At 41.3% G+C, this 16,763-nt stretch overlaps 1 protein-coding gene across 2 annotated transcripts in view; it reads right to left on the reverse strand.

Moving 5' to 3' along the window:
- The window catches only part of LOC129769998 (cell adhesion molecule Dscam2), a 188,629-nt gene that overhangs the window by 127,295 nt on the left and 44,571 nt on the right, over positions 1-16,763 (reverse strand). For both annotated transcript variants that reach the window (XM_055772566.1, XM_055772565.1), the window contains exon 3: positions 2,106-2,328. In XM_055772566.1, the coding sequence (XP_055628541.1) occupies positions 2,106-2,328 (223 nt within the window). The remainder of the gene's footprint in view (positions 1-2,105; positions 2,329-16,763) is intronic.

Genomic DNA, 16,763 nt, shown 5'->3' on the forward strand with positions numbered 1-16,763 from the left:
TAGCAAAACAAACGCTGATCGTGTTTAAAAATACATACTTTGTGCTGAATTTCTTTGAACTGAAGGTACTATCCGAAAAAGCAGAAAGAGAAAAGGATTCGGGCCAGGAATTAGATGCAAAGAAAAGGAGCAACAAATACAATATTGAAGGAACTCTACGATGAGGATCCCCGAGATTACAGAGCAGTGTTGATAATAACACCTGAACAAGTGAAAAAACTGTTGGATTTAATTGCTCCACGAATACAACGCCAAGATACAGTCATGAGGGATGCTGTACCTGCAAGAGTTAAATTAGAAATGACATTGATGTGCCTTTGTTTTGGAATATCGTTGGGATTGTTGTCGATATTTTTTAGAATCTCGAAAACATCCATAGCTCAGATAATTCCGAAAGGATGTGATGTTATAAATGGTAGTCTAAAAGATTTTTTTTTAATTTTATTTATTTTGTGAAATGAAAATGATAGTCGATTTGCAGGTGCAATAAATACGCTTCAAAAATTTTAATAATGAATGAAAATGTACTTTTTTAAATCGAATATGTATTCTGTTTCTTAGAACAATACTTTTTTTTGTAAGTTGTGATCTGATAATGATTCTATATTAGAGATTCTCAAGAAAACTATCTCAAAAAGAAAGCGTGCCCCGCCAGCGTGCAAAACGAAATAACAATTATTTCGTTTAGAAACTATGAGGGTTTTATTTGTTTTTCCAATAATTTTGAAGTCTATAAATATCTTCACATATTTTCAAATATCTTAAAAATAGAGACATTTCATTACATTTGGCATCACTGATTCGAACGCTAAATTCTGTTTTTGACGTTGTGAAGCATGCAAGTGCGAGTAAATTCAAAAAACTTTGAAGTAGCTCGCACGCCGGATCACACATGACAATAACTGGCATGATGTGTTCACACGGTGTGAGTAGCTGCACTGCAGTAACTGACTAGACCGACTCGTATGCTTACTCGCACCGTCTGAACCCGGCTTAACTGTAGATGTTGTCAGTAGCTGAGTGGTGACATTGCCTTCAATGATTCGATTGTTTTGCTTTCATTCATTTCGAAAATCTTTATTGTTTGGCAGTTTATAATTATAACGCTCAAGAATCTTTCAAAAAATAGTAGAATACGCAAATTTCCAATGTTCAGCAACTGTTTAGTTTTGGATGACCCATGACAAATAACAGGCTATTCCAACACTGCAAATCAGCTCAAAAAGTTTATTCAAGGTGTGTTATTTAATAGTAATCAATGTGTGAAGATTCATTATGCTCTTCCGATTATTCGACAAAGAATTTAGGTTCACCCAGAAGCAGATCGATCAACATCAAACTAAATCAATTGAACTATATCTTCGCTAACTAGGGGGTTTACATTGATATAATGGACATAACAAAATGTCCTCAACCGCCCTTTCAAGAAAATTGTTACCGAGAATGATAGAATTATTGTACTACCGCGATACTGTACATCGGGGGTGTTCGTAGCCTAATTGGTTTGGGTCCTCATTGACCATCTTTGTGTGATACTACGTCTACGCAACAATCATCATGTGACGGTAATCTCAGTTCCGTACCGCTCACATCACGGTCTGCTGCATCGGTAATTGGCGCTATTTATAACACAACAATGGAGGTGATCTGGCGTAGTGGTAACATCCATGCCTCTCACGCTAAAGTTCACGAGTTCAATTCTCACTCACAGCATTTTTCCAAAAATGTAAGTAAAGTGACTAACCAGCCAAAAGTGTTGGAAGTCACTATAATACAGAAAAAAACAACAATGGAAACCTCATTTCAACAGTCCCGCTGTGTATGGTCCAACTGTGAAAATTCTAACAATAGAAATACTCCCATTGGACATTGTGTAATTTACAACATGTGTAGCGATAAGATAGGAATACTCTTACGCCTAAATGGATAATGTGTAATATACAACAATATTATCTTAAGATAGAAATGTACACAAATAAATTCGGCTCTGTTACAGCTGAATTGCTAAATGATCCTAATAGAATAAACAGATGGTATAAATTTTTTTTTTTAAATCGTCGTTTTCAAGTTTCAAACAATAATAAACACTGTATACCTAGTCTTACCTCAATCCTTGAACGTTGGTCACCACGCTGCCGTCCTCCGAAATCCATGTTATATGTGCTTGTGATGAGCCATAAACATTACATACCAATTGAGAGTTTCCAGTATCATTACTAAAGATAACGTTTGATGGCAGCTGTTTCAGATATTGAACAATATGTATATTGCTACTTTTTGTTGCGTGGTTCGGTGTTCCGAATGCGTCAATATCCTTACGTAATATGCCTGAAAAGAGAAAGTACACAAAAATAGTGAACAGATTTTTACACAATCTCATATTATTCAAATCTTGTTCCATGCCAAGAGGAAAAATATTAGCCGAAAGCATCATGATCCAACGAATATAGTGTCAAGTCCAGCCACGCAATGAAATGGAATCTCTTGACTAACCATTCGGAATGGGCCGGCATTTAGGATACTTCACACCAATAAGGCATAGTTTTTTTTTCATATCCTTGGATGTATTACAAAATTATTCGTATGGCATAACGCGCGTATTCTTGATCTTGTTCATTCGCGCGTGTCGTTCTTAAACTCCTTAAGGCAGCTCGCACACCGGAGCAATAAGCAACTAGCAACTGTTAACATGCAATAAGCAATACTATCGCCGATGGATTTTTCCATTTAATTTTTGTTGCTCTCGCACACCGACGCAATACGATATCGCTGTCGCCTTTACAGAGCAACGCATGTCGCTAGTAACACGGCGTATCGGTTGAGGAGCAACTTATCGCCCATATTTTGACAAGTTTCGTACATTAGGCGGCTCGCACACCGCAGCAATAAGCAGTATACAACAGGCAACATATTTTTGATGTTCTTCGCATACCAGAGCAATAAAAACCCCTGACATTATGCAAACAATTGGCTTAAGGCGGCTCGCACACCGGAACAATAAGCAACTAGCAACTGTTCACATGCAATAAGGGTGCTCATGCACTGTTTGACCGAAGCCAAATATTTGACTCTTTTTGACAGATAAAATTTTGTCAACGTGTACTGATCAAATATATTCTACACAAAACACGACAAGCAAATATTCAATTATTGAATGTCTAAAATATTTTTTCAGTCTGTTCTTCGAACCTGTCGATACATGGTTAGGTTACCTTGAATATTTCAGCGGATTTTTTCCATGTTCGGTGTTTGACATTGTTTACCACTGTTGAAAATTGAAGAGTGGCAAACAAAATAGTGTTTGTACAAATATCAAATCAAACCTTATCTATCAAAAAATATCAAATATTTGACCACCGGGCAAACAGTGTACGGCCACCTTAAGCAGTATTATCGCCAATGGATTTTCCATTTAATTTTTCGCGGCATTCTGTTTCCACCTTAAGAGTACGGTGACTTGGAATCGGAGTACTTACGAAAATTGGATTGTACGATAACTGACGAAAAGAAACAAACTATTTTGTTCGCTCGAAACAGACAACGAACGAAGCAGGGGGAAGCAATGTAACCACACCAATACAATTCTATGTAGTTGTTTATTTTCATGATTGCATACAATTTGTACGACCGCATTTTCGCATTCAGTATCACCGCCGCCTAAGTTAAACGTCCTGAGAAGCAAACTACTGATTGTCCCACAATGTCCGAACCATTCTTTCACGATTCTCTTATTCCGTTTCGTATTCTGTCGTCTTGCTTCGTTTGTCTACCTATCCGTTTCGATATTTCATGGCCAGGGGTTCAACAATCACAGGCATCTGCCTTATGTCATGATCTTTCCTCTTGAATCACGACTGTTATGATCCGCTACTCTACTCGGAATCATTTAGCCGCATTTAGCTTGTAATGATCACCAAATCATTTATATTTGGAATTGACAGGGATAGGTTTTCAGCGTATGCTTCGATTTTGCGCAGAGCATCAGAAGCCATCGGTCACATTTATTTATTTATTTATCCAGACGTACAGACTGAATAATGTTTGAGAATTATACAATATTTTTAATATAAATTTAAAATGTGCTTTTGACAGATTTAGATCAAGATTTAGATACACGCAGACACGAGTCGAATGGATTGTTGTAACCTGTGACGGGGAAGTGCCAACAGAGACGAACTCCGTAAACGTCGAAGTGGCACATTAAACGAGATACTCGCCTCGTAGCAAGTCAAATACGAATAAGCGCTGAATACGGACCCGCCTGCTGAATAGGGTCTCGAATTGCTAAGTTTCTCTAGCCCCGAGCGCTTGCCTTTGCGAGAACAATACACTATTTGGTCACAACTCGAGGGGAAACATAAAACACAAAACGAGCAGAATAAGCGACCTTTGTTGTTTCGAGCGCAGAAAGATTTTGAGAATTTTCTTCAGAGAAGATGTAATACTTATACGCTAGCGACAAATACTCTCTTTTCGCTATCCCCCTTCGTTGTTTCTATTCTAGTTAGCCCGTTATTGACAGCTCTGTTCGGGGAAGCACACAAATGGACAGAACAAATGTACAAACAAATGGGAATGCTTCCAACTTTCATCAATTTATACCATATACAGACTGTGGGATTGTAATGTATAGCATATCAAACAAATCTTAGAAAATTTCCGATTCGATTGGTATGCAAATCGTTAAAATCCGTTCGCAGCAAAAATAGTTATTAACATTAATTAACATTAAGAAAACAGGTCACTTAGTTATTAACATTAACTTTATTTTATGAAATAAAGTTAATGTTAATAACTAAGTGACCTGTTTTCTGATTTGGCACCCTCAATGTAAGACGTAGTCCTACGTCAAAAAGTTTGGAACTGTAACCACCATTCTTCTAATTTGAAAAAAAATGGTAATAATTCACTATATCATGAAATTGGGAAAAGCCTAGATTTTCTGGTGCGATTGAGTATGCAAAAAGTGAGGTGAGGTGTACCCGCTACGTGTTGATAACTCGCATTTCTTCCCAGGTGCAGCAATAGAAACAATAGAAGACAAATTGAACATAATCATTGAGCAAAACGAATAGAAATATGACAGAGTTTAATGACTTCCTGGAAATGATTCCTTTTTTTCGATTTTTATGAGTTTCAAAACGGAGAGTTTTCTTGAAAATTAACTCATTTTAACAAAAATGGCAGTGGGGTCGCTCCCAGCTAATATGTCGTAAAGGTTCGCAATAAACATTGCTTCAATAAAAGTTGATATATAATATCTTGTATTTAAATTTTTGAAAACATTTTTGAACTGTATTTGAACTTCTTGAACACCCTGTATACATTAGGTTGGGGAAAGAGACATTCATTTTTTTCTCGGAAGCTTGCTTGAGTAATCAAGATCTCGCGCAATATCGATAATAAAATTTCAAGTTATACTCGTTGTTGTTTAGACTCGTTGCTTTTTAGTCCTGATCGAGGAATTGTCGAGCAATCGCGTAGGTGTTAAGGATACCCACTTTTGGATGCTAGTCAATACTTTCTCCATGTTCAACAGCTGAAGCGCTTCCAGAGGTGCCTATTTTTTTGTCTTTCAATGATTTTTATTTGAAGTTTCTTACATGTTATCTAACTTAAAATGTAACTTGTAGATGTAACTTCAGTTCCCCTATGTCCACTACGTTATCACAGTTCGTGATAATGCAATTTTTTGTTCTCTGCCTACACCGCTCCGTAAAGGATGCATTAGATCGTCGAAAGATAACCTCACACGGTCGCCATGTACTGTGCACCACAGTACTTGATGTTCTATTTTTTGGTTCACTAACAGATACCAACTACTCCGCTGAGCTGATGTGAGTTCTCTGCTCCCTATGTTGAGCCACACACGTCTCTAGTTCACTGAAGGATGACGCGATTCTACTCTTGGTCTGGGTGTTTGGTCGATGAAAAAGCGATGGATCTGATCGGAGGAAGGATTTTGTTGGATTTGAGGAGGCAAACTTTAGAGTGTTTGCTGGATTAATTTCAGGCAAGGAAGATCAGCTGGAGGGGGGCGGGGATTTACATGGTTGAGAAAGGAAGCATAGTAGGGGGTGGAACCGATCTTCTGAAGTAGTCGATTGATCAGCAGTGCTTTGGATTTCAGCACCGGCAGCTGTAGGTTTAGTTCTCCTTGTTCTCGTGGTTTCGCTAGTTGCTGCATCGGAACGCGCGCTGGTTGTCTGCTCCATAACAATATTCCCATAGTGGATGTAATTTTTGCCACGTGTATTTTAGCCGTGATAAACGTGTTAAGAAGAACCACCTTCTGAAGTAGAGTAAGTGTACGCATAGAATGCAACCGAACATGATGCGCAATACTGCCTACTAGCGCATTCCAATTATGGGTGATCATAAGCCGTATGGAGTTCGCAAAAGTCACACCCAGAATTTTAATCTTACTCTCCGTTTTCATCCAGTCTACTTGAATCGGATTTCCATTCATGAATCCGATATCAATGGACATAGTTTTACGCAGATTGAGCACCGCTCCCGACACTCTCCCAAATCGATGAAAAATACTGCGCATTGCTTCGATTTTTCTCAAGGAGGTAACTATGACGCTAATGTCGTCCGCATATGCCACAATCAGATCGGTACCACACTCACGCTCGAGAGATCCCAGCAAGGGATGAAGATATAAAACAAACAAATGCATAGATAACGGATCTCCCTGTCTTACCGATCGCTGGATGGAAAACGATGTTGTCAAATGTCCATTTATCAATATGCGGGAAGAAGACAAAGCCATAATCCGGCAGAGCAAATCTACAAGTTGGTTGTTAATGCCGAGAAAACGCATGTTCCTGAAAAGGAATGAGTGTCTCACACGATCGAAGGCATGATCTAAATCGAAAGAAACTAGCTTGCCGATTTGTTTACGTGTATTCAATAGTGCTATCCTGTCCTTCAGAGCCAAAGTGGTTTGGAGGATGTTTTTGTAGGCATTCGAGCATTTTTGAGAGTCGCTGAGAATTTGGTGAGTTCTCATTACATTCTCCAGGTGAGTTTTCTACATACGTGAAAGTAGTTTATAATCGAAGTTTAAGAGAGATATCGGTCTATACGATGCAACAGTGTCGTCAGATCTTCGATTCTTCACCAAAACGACAACACCTTCCACAAACTGCGACGGAAAGTTTGACGATAGTGCTTCGTTCAGGATGAGATTTAATCAGTGTTTGCCAAATGATCCACTCATTGAAAAAATCGCATATATTGTCAACAAACCCGCATCCCTACCAGAGATTAGTATATTTTACTCGATAACATTAGTAAGCTTGGATATTGTCATATCTGAAAACTGGTGAGAAAAGCGCGTATTAACCATTTTCATTGTTCCCATAAGGCAATACGGAGGTATAATAAGGATATAATTCTGATACGTGCATTTTCGGCGAGAAAATGTAGCCGATATTGGGCTTCCGAATCATGGTTCTGCTTGACATATGTGTTTATTAGTACGGTCGAAAATGACTATAGATTGGTAGTATTTACCAAAAAATTCGTTATATTTACTAATTATTTCTCTCAGTGTAGAGGCTAAGGGAAGGGTAGTCAGATTATATTTTCCATTTTTAACGCCGCTATCCCTTGAAATGTGTATATTCATATAGACCGCATAGTTTTACTAGCAACACCGCTCCAGTGAGAAGCAAAAACTCTCGCGTTTTATCTCTTTTCCCATTCGCTGCTCTCCGCAAATGGTGACGTAATGATGACTTAATTTTTCTTGTATCATTTATTGCTTTGCACTTGTCTGTGCAGTGGGTTTCGCTATAGTAAAATGGGACGATATATGTGGTTCAAACTTGTATGCAGGCTTCGAAAATGGTATGCGATGTTTGATACAGATCGAATATGCAAACAGTCTTCGTTCCTCTCTTAGTTTAATCACTAAATATTACACAAGTGATTACTGACATTCATACAAGTATCTGAATGATCCTCTCATATTTGGTTAAATGTTCGTGAGAGTTTACTTGCATGACACATTGTGTATCATTTGATTTTGATCGAAATCCAAACACTGGATTTAATTCTCTGTGGATGACGTCGAATGCTCGAAGGTAAAATTCTTTTGGAATACCATCTGGTCCCGGCGATTTTTTGGAGGCGCTTGACTTAATTGCGGTCTATATATCGGCTGTTGTGATCTCATTCATACATGCCTCATTTGTTGTATCATTTTCGGGTACGATCTGAGCGCACTGAAAATTATCGAAAAAATTGATCTGTTTCTTCAGCTGTCTCCGAGTACAGATCGGAGAAATATTGAAGCACGTGGTTTTGAATGTGTTGGGAATCATTGATTATTTCACCCTGATCACCGACAAGTCGTTCTATCGTCGTTTGTTTTCTTTTCCTTTCTCCAAGCTGGAACACCGAGAGAGGCTCTCCCGCTACGATTTATTCGTGGATGCGTGCAAAAGCATGTGTGAAGTATGATTGTTTCGATTTCCATCGAAAGAAGCTAGTTAATCTTGGCTTGCCATAATTCAGTCACCAGTGCATCCAATTGGCATAGTTACGCTTTTGCAGTGTCCAATACTGCCATCGTATCTGAAGTTCCGCAACATTTTCGTTAGCAATGAGATGAGGGCGAAGTGACCAGAATCCACGCCCTTGGGGTCGACCGAGGTTAGGTAAACATATGCGCGATGTCACAGCCATATGATCGATAAATGAACATACGTGCGTGTGTATATTGCGTAGTTGTTCGCATAGTCCCGCACTCACGTAGATGCGATCTATTCGAGAGGAAGAATTTGCCGTAATAAAAGTATGCCCGGTGTCTGTTGTGCGAAGCTTAAGCCACACGTCATGCAACTGCAGCTGTTTCTTTGTAGCCTGGAGAGAGAGTCTTATGTGGTATCCAATCGCGTCGCATTGTCGCAGTACGCAATTAAAATCGCCGGCAAGAATAACATGTTCTGTATGATGACGAAGGTAATAGGCGATCGTGTTGTTAAAAAACAGGAAGTGGGTTATATCTATGGTATAACCGCAAGGGTGACGTAGGACTATCGTTGATTTAGAGATCATTTGTATGAAGTTGAATCTGAATTCATTCTGAATGAATGAATATTTGGAGAACTTCGAAAACGAGAGCGTTACGTTGGAGGCACAAGGTTTTATGCATCCAATATTGGATACGGAAATATCCTACTGATGGGGAAGAATAATCTTCAGAAGCTATCCTGTTGATTGCGATTGATTGAATATATTTTGAAAATTCCCAAAGGAACTGGCAGATTATTTTCAGTAACGATTAGATATTTCCACATTTTCCTCGATACTGGAAGCCCATCAGTGGTTAATGCTAATTCGATAACCACCTGTTAATAGCACTTGATTGAAAAATATTTGGTCACAGTGTTACATGGATAGAAAACATTCAAATAAACTCTTTCACATGAATGTAATTTTGAATTCCCAGAGGAACTGGCAGATTATTTTCAGTAACGATTAGATATTTCCACATTTTCCTCGATATTGGAAGCCCACCAGTGGTTAATGCCAACTCGATAACCACCTGTTAATAGCACTTGATTAAAACATATTTGGTCACAGTGTTACATGGATAGAAAACATTCAATTAAATTCATTCACATGAATATATTTTGAAAATTCCCAAAGGAACTGGCAGATTATTTTCAGTAACGATTAGATATTTCCACATTTTCCTCGATACTGGAAGCCCACCAGTGGTTAATGCCAACTCAATAACCACCTGTTAATAGCACTTGGTTGAAACATATTTGGTCACAGTGTAACATGGATAGAAAACATTCAATTAAACTCTTTCACATGAATATATTTTGAAAATTCCCAAAGGAACTGGCAGATTATTTTCCAGCAATGATTAGATCTTTCCGGAACTTTCTCGATGCTGAATGGCATCCTAACGGAAAGAGTTCTGCGCGTGTATGTGTCGATCCTTCGCCGTCCACCTCCTCCAGCACGTTAGGCAACGATGTTGTCTTGTCGATGTCCTCACGAAAAATGAATGTGTCTCACCACCAGAATATCGCTTAAGTATGCTTTTTGTGTGTGATTGAATCGAGAGAAGGTGTGGTTTACGATGGCAATTTGGAAGGCAAACTAGAGGGGAAAGAACTCTCTGAGCTCGGAACTTTCGGCGACTGAGCAATAATCGATTGCGGGCGCATACAATATTGGATAAGGAAATATCCTACTGATGGGGAAGAATAATCTTCTGAAGCTATCCTGTTAATTGCGATTGATTGAAAAACCACAAAACCAAATGTATTTGGTCACAGTGTTATAGAAAACAGTGGATAGAAAACATTCAATTAAACTCTTTCACATGAATATATTTTGACAATTCCCAAAGGAACTGGCAGATTATTTTCAGTAACGATTAGATATTTCCACATTTTCCTCAATACTGGAAGCCCACCAGTGGTTAATGCCAACTCGATAACCACCTGTTAATAGCACTTGATTGAAACATATTTGGTCACAGTGTAACATGGATAGAAAACATTCAATTAAACTCTTTCACATGAATATATTTTGAAAATTCCCAAAGGAACTGGCAGATTATTTTAAGTAACGATTAGATATTTCCACATTTTCCTCGATACTGGAAGCCCACCAGTGGTTAATGCCAACTCGATAACCACCTGTTAATAGCACTTGATTGAAACATATTTGGTCACAGTGTTACATGGATAGAAAACATTCAATTAAACTCTTTCACATGAATATATTTTGAAAATTCCCAAAGGAACTGGCAGATTATTTTCCAGCAATGATTAGATCTTTCCGGAACTTTCTCGATGCTGAATGGCATCCTAACGGAAAGAGTTCTGCGCGTGTATGTGTCGATCCTTCGCCGTCCACCTCCTCCAGCACGTTAGGCAACGATGTTGTCTTGTCGATGTCCTCACGAAAAATGAATGTGTCTCACCACCAGAATATCGCTTAAATATGCTTTTTGTGTGTGATTGAATCGAGAGAAGGTGTGGTTTACGATGGCAATTTGGAAGGCAAACTAGAGGGGAATGAACTCTCTGAGCTCGGAACTTTCGGCGACTGAGCAATAATCGATTGCGGGCGCATACAATATTGGATACGGAAATATCCTACTGATGGGGAAGAATAATCTTCTGAAGCTATCCTGTTAATTGCGATTGATTGAAAAACCACAAAACCAAATGTATTTGGTCACAGTGTTACATGGATAGAAAACATTCAATTAAACTCTTTCACATGAATATATTTTGAAAATTCCCAAAGGAACTGGCAGATTATTTTCAGTAACGATTAGATATTTCCACATTTTCCTCGATACTGGAAGCCCACCATTGGTTAATGCCAACTCGATAACCACCTGTTAATAGCACTTGATTGAAACATATTTGGTCACAGTGTAACATGGATAGAAAACATTCAATTAAACTCTTTCACATGAATATATTTGGAAAATTCCCAGAGGAACTGGCAGATTATTCTCAGTAACGATTAGATATTTCCACATTTTCCTCGATACTGGAAACCCACCAGTGGTTAATGCCAACTCGATAACCACCTGTTAATAGCCGCGCTCGTATGTGTGTGTAGCGATGTCTTCCCAGGGAACCGTTTGTGGCATCACTCTCCTCCTGATAGATTCCCTTCTGGCATAGGGTGCACAAACAGGCTCTTGGTGACACCGTTCATCCGCGCTTTCATGATAAATAAAGAGCTTCACCGCAACAGCGACAACATGCTCCAATCGCTGTTCAATTAGAACTGAGTGGATTTCCGAGCGCCGCTCGCTTATATACCGATTGGTGATTTCAATAGCCTGTTTTGAAAGCAATTTTAAGACTATTGAAACAAGTTTTTGGATCAAAAAGTAACAAGTATATAACGCGTAGACATTTTATCTTTCGAATGAATTGTTTATCATACCATTTCGTTCAGTTGTTTAGGAGCTATTAACGCTCAAAATCTCGGTCTCCGGCGTAACGCTTTCGTTTTCGAAACTTTGATTTTACACCCCGGTATAGAAATGAAAGACGTAGTCCTACGTCAAAAACGTTCTCTCTGAGTACGAAGAGCTGTCCCGGATGGAGCGTAGAAACAACAAAGCGTAGTATTTTGTACACGCAAAGCGACCGTTCAAACTTCTCTCTACATGCGAGAATTGGATGTGATCTTTCAATGCGATATCGATGCCTTCCATAAATCGATCAACATTTGCTACGACATTGAATCCGGGAAGGGTGAACTGCTCATTTTCTAGTTCTTGAATGAACATGATGTCGAGATCCATTGTTCGGATAAATGTTCGAAGCGCGTTAATTTTGTTTGTATTCGTGATGGTGTTCACGTTTATAGTCGCAATGTTATAACTGGTGAAGAGGATAATTATTATTAGATGTAATTGTCATGCAAGTCGTCGCCTTCGTCGCAACGCATTTTCTTGCTACTGCGTGTCGAGCGTCTACTACCTGTGGATGAGTCAGTCTCATTACCAGTTGTTCTTCTCTGAAAGGCTTGAAAATCTCTCCGTTGGACTTTGGTCCATGATTCGTATTCGTGTTCTTCATCGGGTACGCTGGCTGGTAAAGCGAAGTCACTGGACTCGCTATGATGAGCCAAATTGGCAGGAGGCGGCATTGTTCTGTTTGTGGATGTTTCTATATTTGTCGGTGTTGATGTTTCGATTTCTGCTGCGGGTACTGATGCACTGGTCTTCGCAGCTTGCAATCTCGAAGCCAAAGGCTTCGTACGCGCGGGATTCGCGTTTTTTGTTACGTCTGCATATGAGATATTGTTTGTGGCCAGTTTTTGAACCAGCAATTTTTTGTTTTTTACACACGACACTCCGTTGTGAATAAATTCACCGCAATGTCGGCAAGTTTGTTGCTGGCCGTAATATGACACCAGTGTTGTATCGCCATCAATAGTAACGTAGGATGCTATGTTTTTCTTTATAGTCATCCGTACGGTACGAACATCGGTCGGTAGTCCAGGAAAAAAATGTTTCTCATGGCATACCTCCTCTCGAATGGAAAAAACTTCTCCGTATACGTTGAGAAACTTTTCGATCTTCAGATTGGTAACATCTTCGGAAAGATTGAAGATTTTAACTTCCACTGCTCCATCCTCCATCATTAGTCGAAGTGTGTACGATTTACCGTCCACTACTATCTCGTGTGTGTTGTCGTTCTCTTCCACGATTTTGAGTGCCGCTTCGAGAGAAGCGGTTTTTACAAAAGCGACTCCGAGGTTGCGGCTATATTGAATCCGCTTTACCTCTTCTCGTTTCATGCCAAGTGTAACACCTACAAAACGGTGAACCTCTTCAGACGATGGCTTTATCGGCAAATTCGCATAGTCGATGCGAAAAGTGTTTTCGCGGCGTTTTATCGCGGACATCGGCTCGCGATAGCACACGAAACTTTAAAACTTGAAAAAATAGCCGGCGAAGGACTTCCGTAGTCAATAGCAGTCAAGTCTCAATAGCAAGTAGTCAATAGCAGTAGTCAAGAAATGCGCCTGGTTAACTCGGAAGTTGAGCGCTAAGTGTCTTCGGGACGATTCCGATTCCAGAGAGAACGACTGGAACAATTCTTGGGACCTACCTTAGCCCCCACAGTTCTTTGAATTCCACAACCAATGGGGTGGGTACTTACAAATTATTTAGACCGTGGATGTCCTCCTGATTTTGGTTCAGAACAGTGCGATCACAATATAGTTTGAAGTGGTCATTTTCCAGGACAAGTGCAAGCAGGTACCGGTAGTTGGGTATCTTCTCTACGTTGTGGCACTAGGTGTAGACTGCGTTGGCCAAAACGGGACAGCCTTCCATAATGTGCTCTATGTTTTAACCTGGATGACGGCACATCCGTCAAATGTCATAAACGTCTTGATGATAGACATATCGTCTACAGATTCTCGTTGGCATTATCCTGTCCTGGATGGCTATCATGTCGGCTTCTACTACTGAAGAGAGTTCACCACGCTTTAGCCAAAAATTAGATGCGGTCTTGTCGACGTGTGGCCAGTCCAGCTGATGGGAGTGGGCACCATGTACTGCCTTCTGCTTCCAAAGTTTTTTTTTTGCAGACTTATCTCACTACTTAACTAGGCGAACCTAGCCAGAATATTCACCTGCCCCCGGGCTTCTGAATGCCAAAAAGAGACTAGACTCTGCGGAATGTACGTGTCTGCATGCTCGTGCTTTTTTAGTCCTGACCGAGAAATTGTCGGAGAATCGCGCAGGTGCTAAGAATGACCGACTTTTGGATGCCTGCCAATTCCTTCTCTGTTCAACACCTTTAGCGCTTCCAGAAGTGTCTTCGGGACAATTTCAGTTCCAGAAAGAACAACTGGAACAATTCTTGGGACCTCCCTTAGCCCCCACAGTTCCTTGAACTCCACGGCCAATGATCGGTACATGCAGATTTTCCGACCGTGGGTCTCCTCCAGATTTCGGTTCAGTGGAATAGCGACATCGATGATGGTGACTTTGCGGTCTTGTCGTAAACCATTATATCTGGGCGGTTGTGGTGGATCGAAACTAGGTCGGTCAGAACTGTGCGATCCCAGTACAGCTTGAAACGGTCATTTTCCAGGGCAGGTGCAGGCAGATACCGATAGTTTGGTACGTTTTCTTCAGTAGAGCACATTGTAGCGTCAGTTGTCGATGAACAATACGGGTCTTGTTGTTGTGACGCTCGGTGTAGGCTGCGTTGGCCAAAACGGGACAGCCTCCCATAATGTGCTCTATGTTTTCACCTGGTTGATGGCACATCCGGCAAATGTCATCAACGTCTGGATGCCAGACGTACCGCCTGCATTTTTTCGTCGTCAGAGTCCTGTCCAGAATGGCTATAATGTCGGCTTCTACTACTGAAGAGAGTTCACCACGCGTTAACCACAGATTAGATGCGGCCTTGTCGACGTGTGACTGGTCCAGTTGATGGGGGTGTGCACCATGCACTGCCTTCTGCTTCCAAGCTGCAATCTTTTTCTCCACTGTCTGCAGATTGCAGTTGAGTTGGTACTCCGCTTGCACCAAGTGCAGAGCGCTGTATCCTCTGTTAGCGGCGCAGACAGCCCGGTATAGCGCGTTTTGGTTGGCGCGTTCTGCGGAGTACTCGCACAGTTGTCGTACCTGGGCAACACACAGTGCAGAAATGTCGACGATTCCAAGTCCCCCTTCTTTGCGTGGTAGTGAAACTCTCTCCAGTGCCAATTGAGGATGGTGCATCCCGGCCTCTTTGAATGCTTTCCTCATCCTCTTCTCAAGGTCTTCTAGGTCAGTTTTGCTCTATTTGACTACACCAAAACTGGAGGTCAGCGGGGGAATCGCGAATGTTGATCGCGCGCACCTTGTTCCCCACGTTGAGGAAAGTCCTCAGGACACAGTTCACTCGACTCAAGTATTTTCGCAGCTCCGTCTTGATATCGGAGTGGCGAATCCCGGTGAGCTGTCGGAATCCAAGGTATTTGTAAGATTCGCCACGAACCATGTCTTGTATAAACTCGCCGTCACAAACCTCGTAGCCTCCGGATTCGGTGAGTTGTCTTTTAAGCAGATGGATACAGCGACACTTGTCGAGGCCGAACTCCATGCAGATGTCCCTGCTTATGTCCTCGACAACCCGGATAGCTACACCTAGACGCTGACCTGAATCAGCGTAGACCTTGAGATCGTCCATTTAAAAGGTATGAGTCATTTCTTCGTGGGCGCCGTCACGATACCTTATTTTATAACCATGATCGTTTCTACTGAGCGTCCTACTGAGGGGGTTCAGTACCAGACAAAACCAAAGCGGGCTGAAAGAGTCGCCTTGGAAAATCCCCCCTTCATCTGCAGCGTTCTAGACTGCAACACATTTTCCCCATCACTAAGGTGCAGAGACGTGCTCCACTGCCTCATCGCATGCTGCAAGAACCTAATTTTATAGAGCTCCAATACCCGGACGAGAAACGAGTGATGTATGGAGTCGTATGACTTCCTATAGTCTATATAGGCCATACTTAGGTTCCGCTGGTTATATACCGCCTGGCCGACTATGGCTGCGTCGATGATTGCCTGGTCTTTGCAGCCATGCGTATTTTTCCTGCATCCTTTCTGCTCTTCTGCGATGATGTGATGTTATTCGCAGTGAGCAGAAACTTTGACGGTAAACTTTTGGCGGGCGCCACAGCAGCACAGTAAACTTTCAGTTGCAGCTCCTCCATGTTCTCAGCATCAACCAAGTGCAGCGGAAGAACGTGCTCGTCCATGAGCTTTACTGCACTTGTCAGCCTGCGGGAATGCTGCAACTTCGGGATCCTGGGGCGCGACAAAGGGTCTGTGTCGCGGAACTGTGAGATCGCCTCATCGTAGTGGAAGACCAGATCGCGTAGTAGTTGTTGATCTGGCTGTGGGTATTCCGGCTCCGGGTTCCAGGTTGTTGTATTGTGGCCTCCACTGGTGCTGATTCACGAGTAGGGCAAATTAATTGCTCAGCCGTGCTGAACTTCGTCTCGACACATCGCTTGCTCTGTTGTTCCTGGAGCTTATTTCTCTCTGCATCTGCTGCTTGATCTCATCGATTTGCGTTTGGGAGAGCATGTTGTTACGTACTATCGCTCTACGCCTCGCGTTCATCGCGTTCTGGTCAAGCCTCCCGACGAACTGTTCGTTCGTTCGTTTCGTGTGTCCACATGATCCGTCACCTAGTGGTACCGACAAGTGTGGACGACTGTCGTCTGGCAGTCGCAACACG

The sequence above is a fragment of the Toxorhynchites rutilus genome, chromosome 2 (genome assembly GCF_029784135.1).
Source record: "Toxorhynchites rutilus septentrionalis strain SRP chromosome 2, ASM2978413v1, whole genome shotgun sequence".
NCBI lineage: Eukaryota > Metazoa > Arthropoda > Insecta > Diptera > Culicidae > Toxorhynchites > Toxorhynchites rutilus.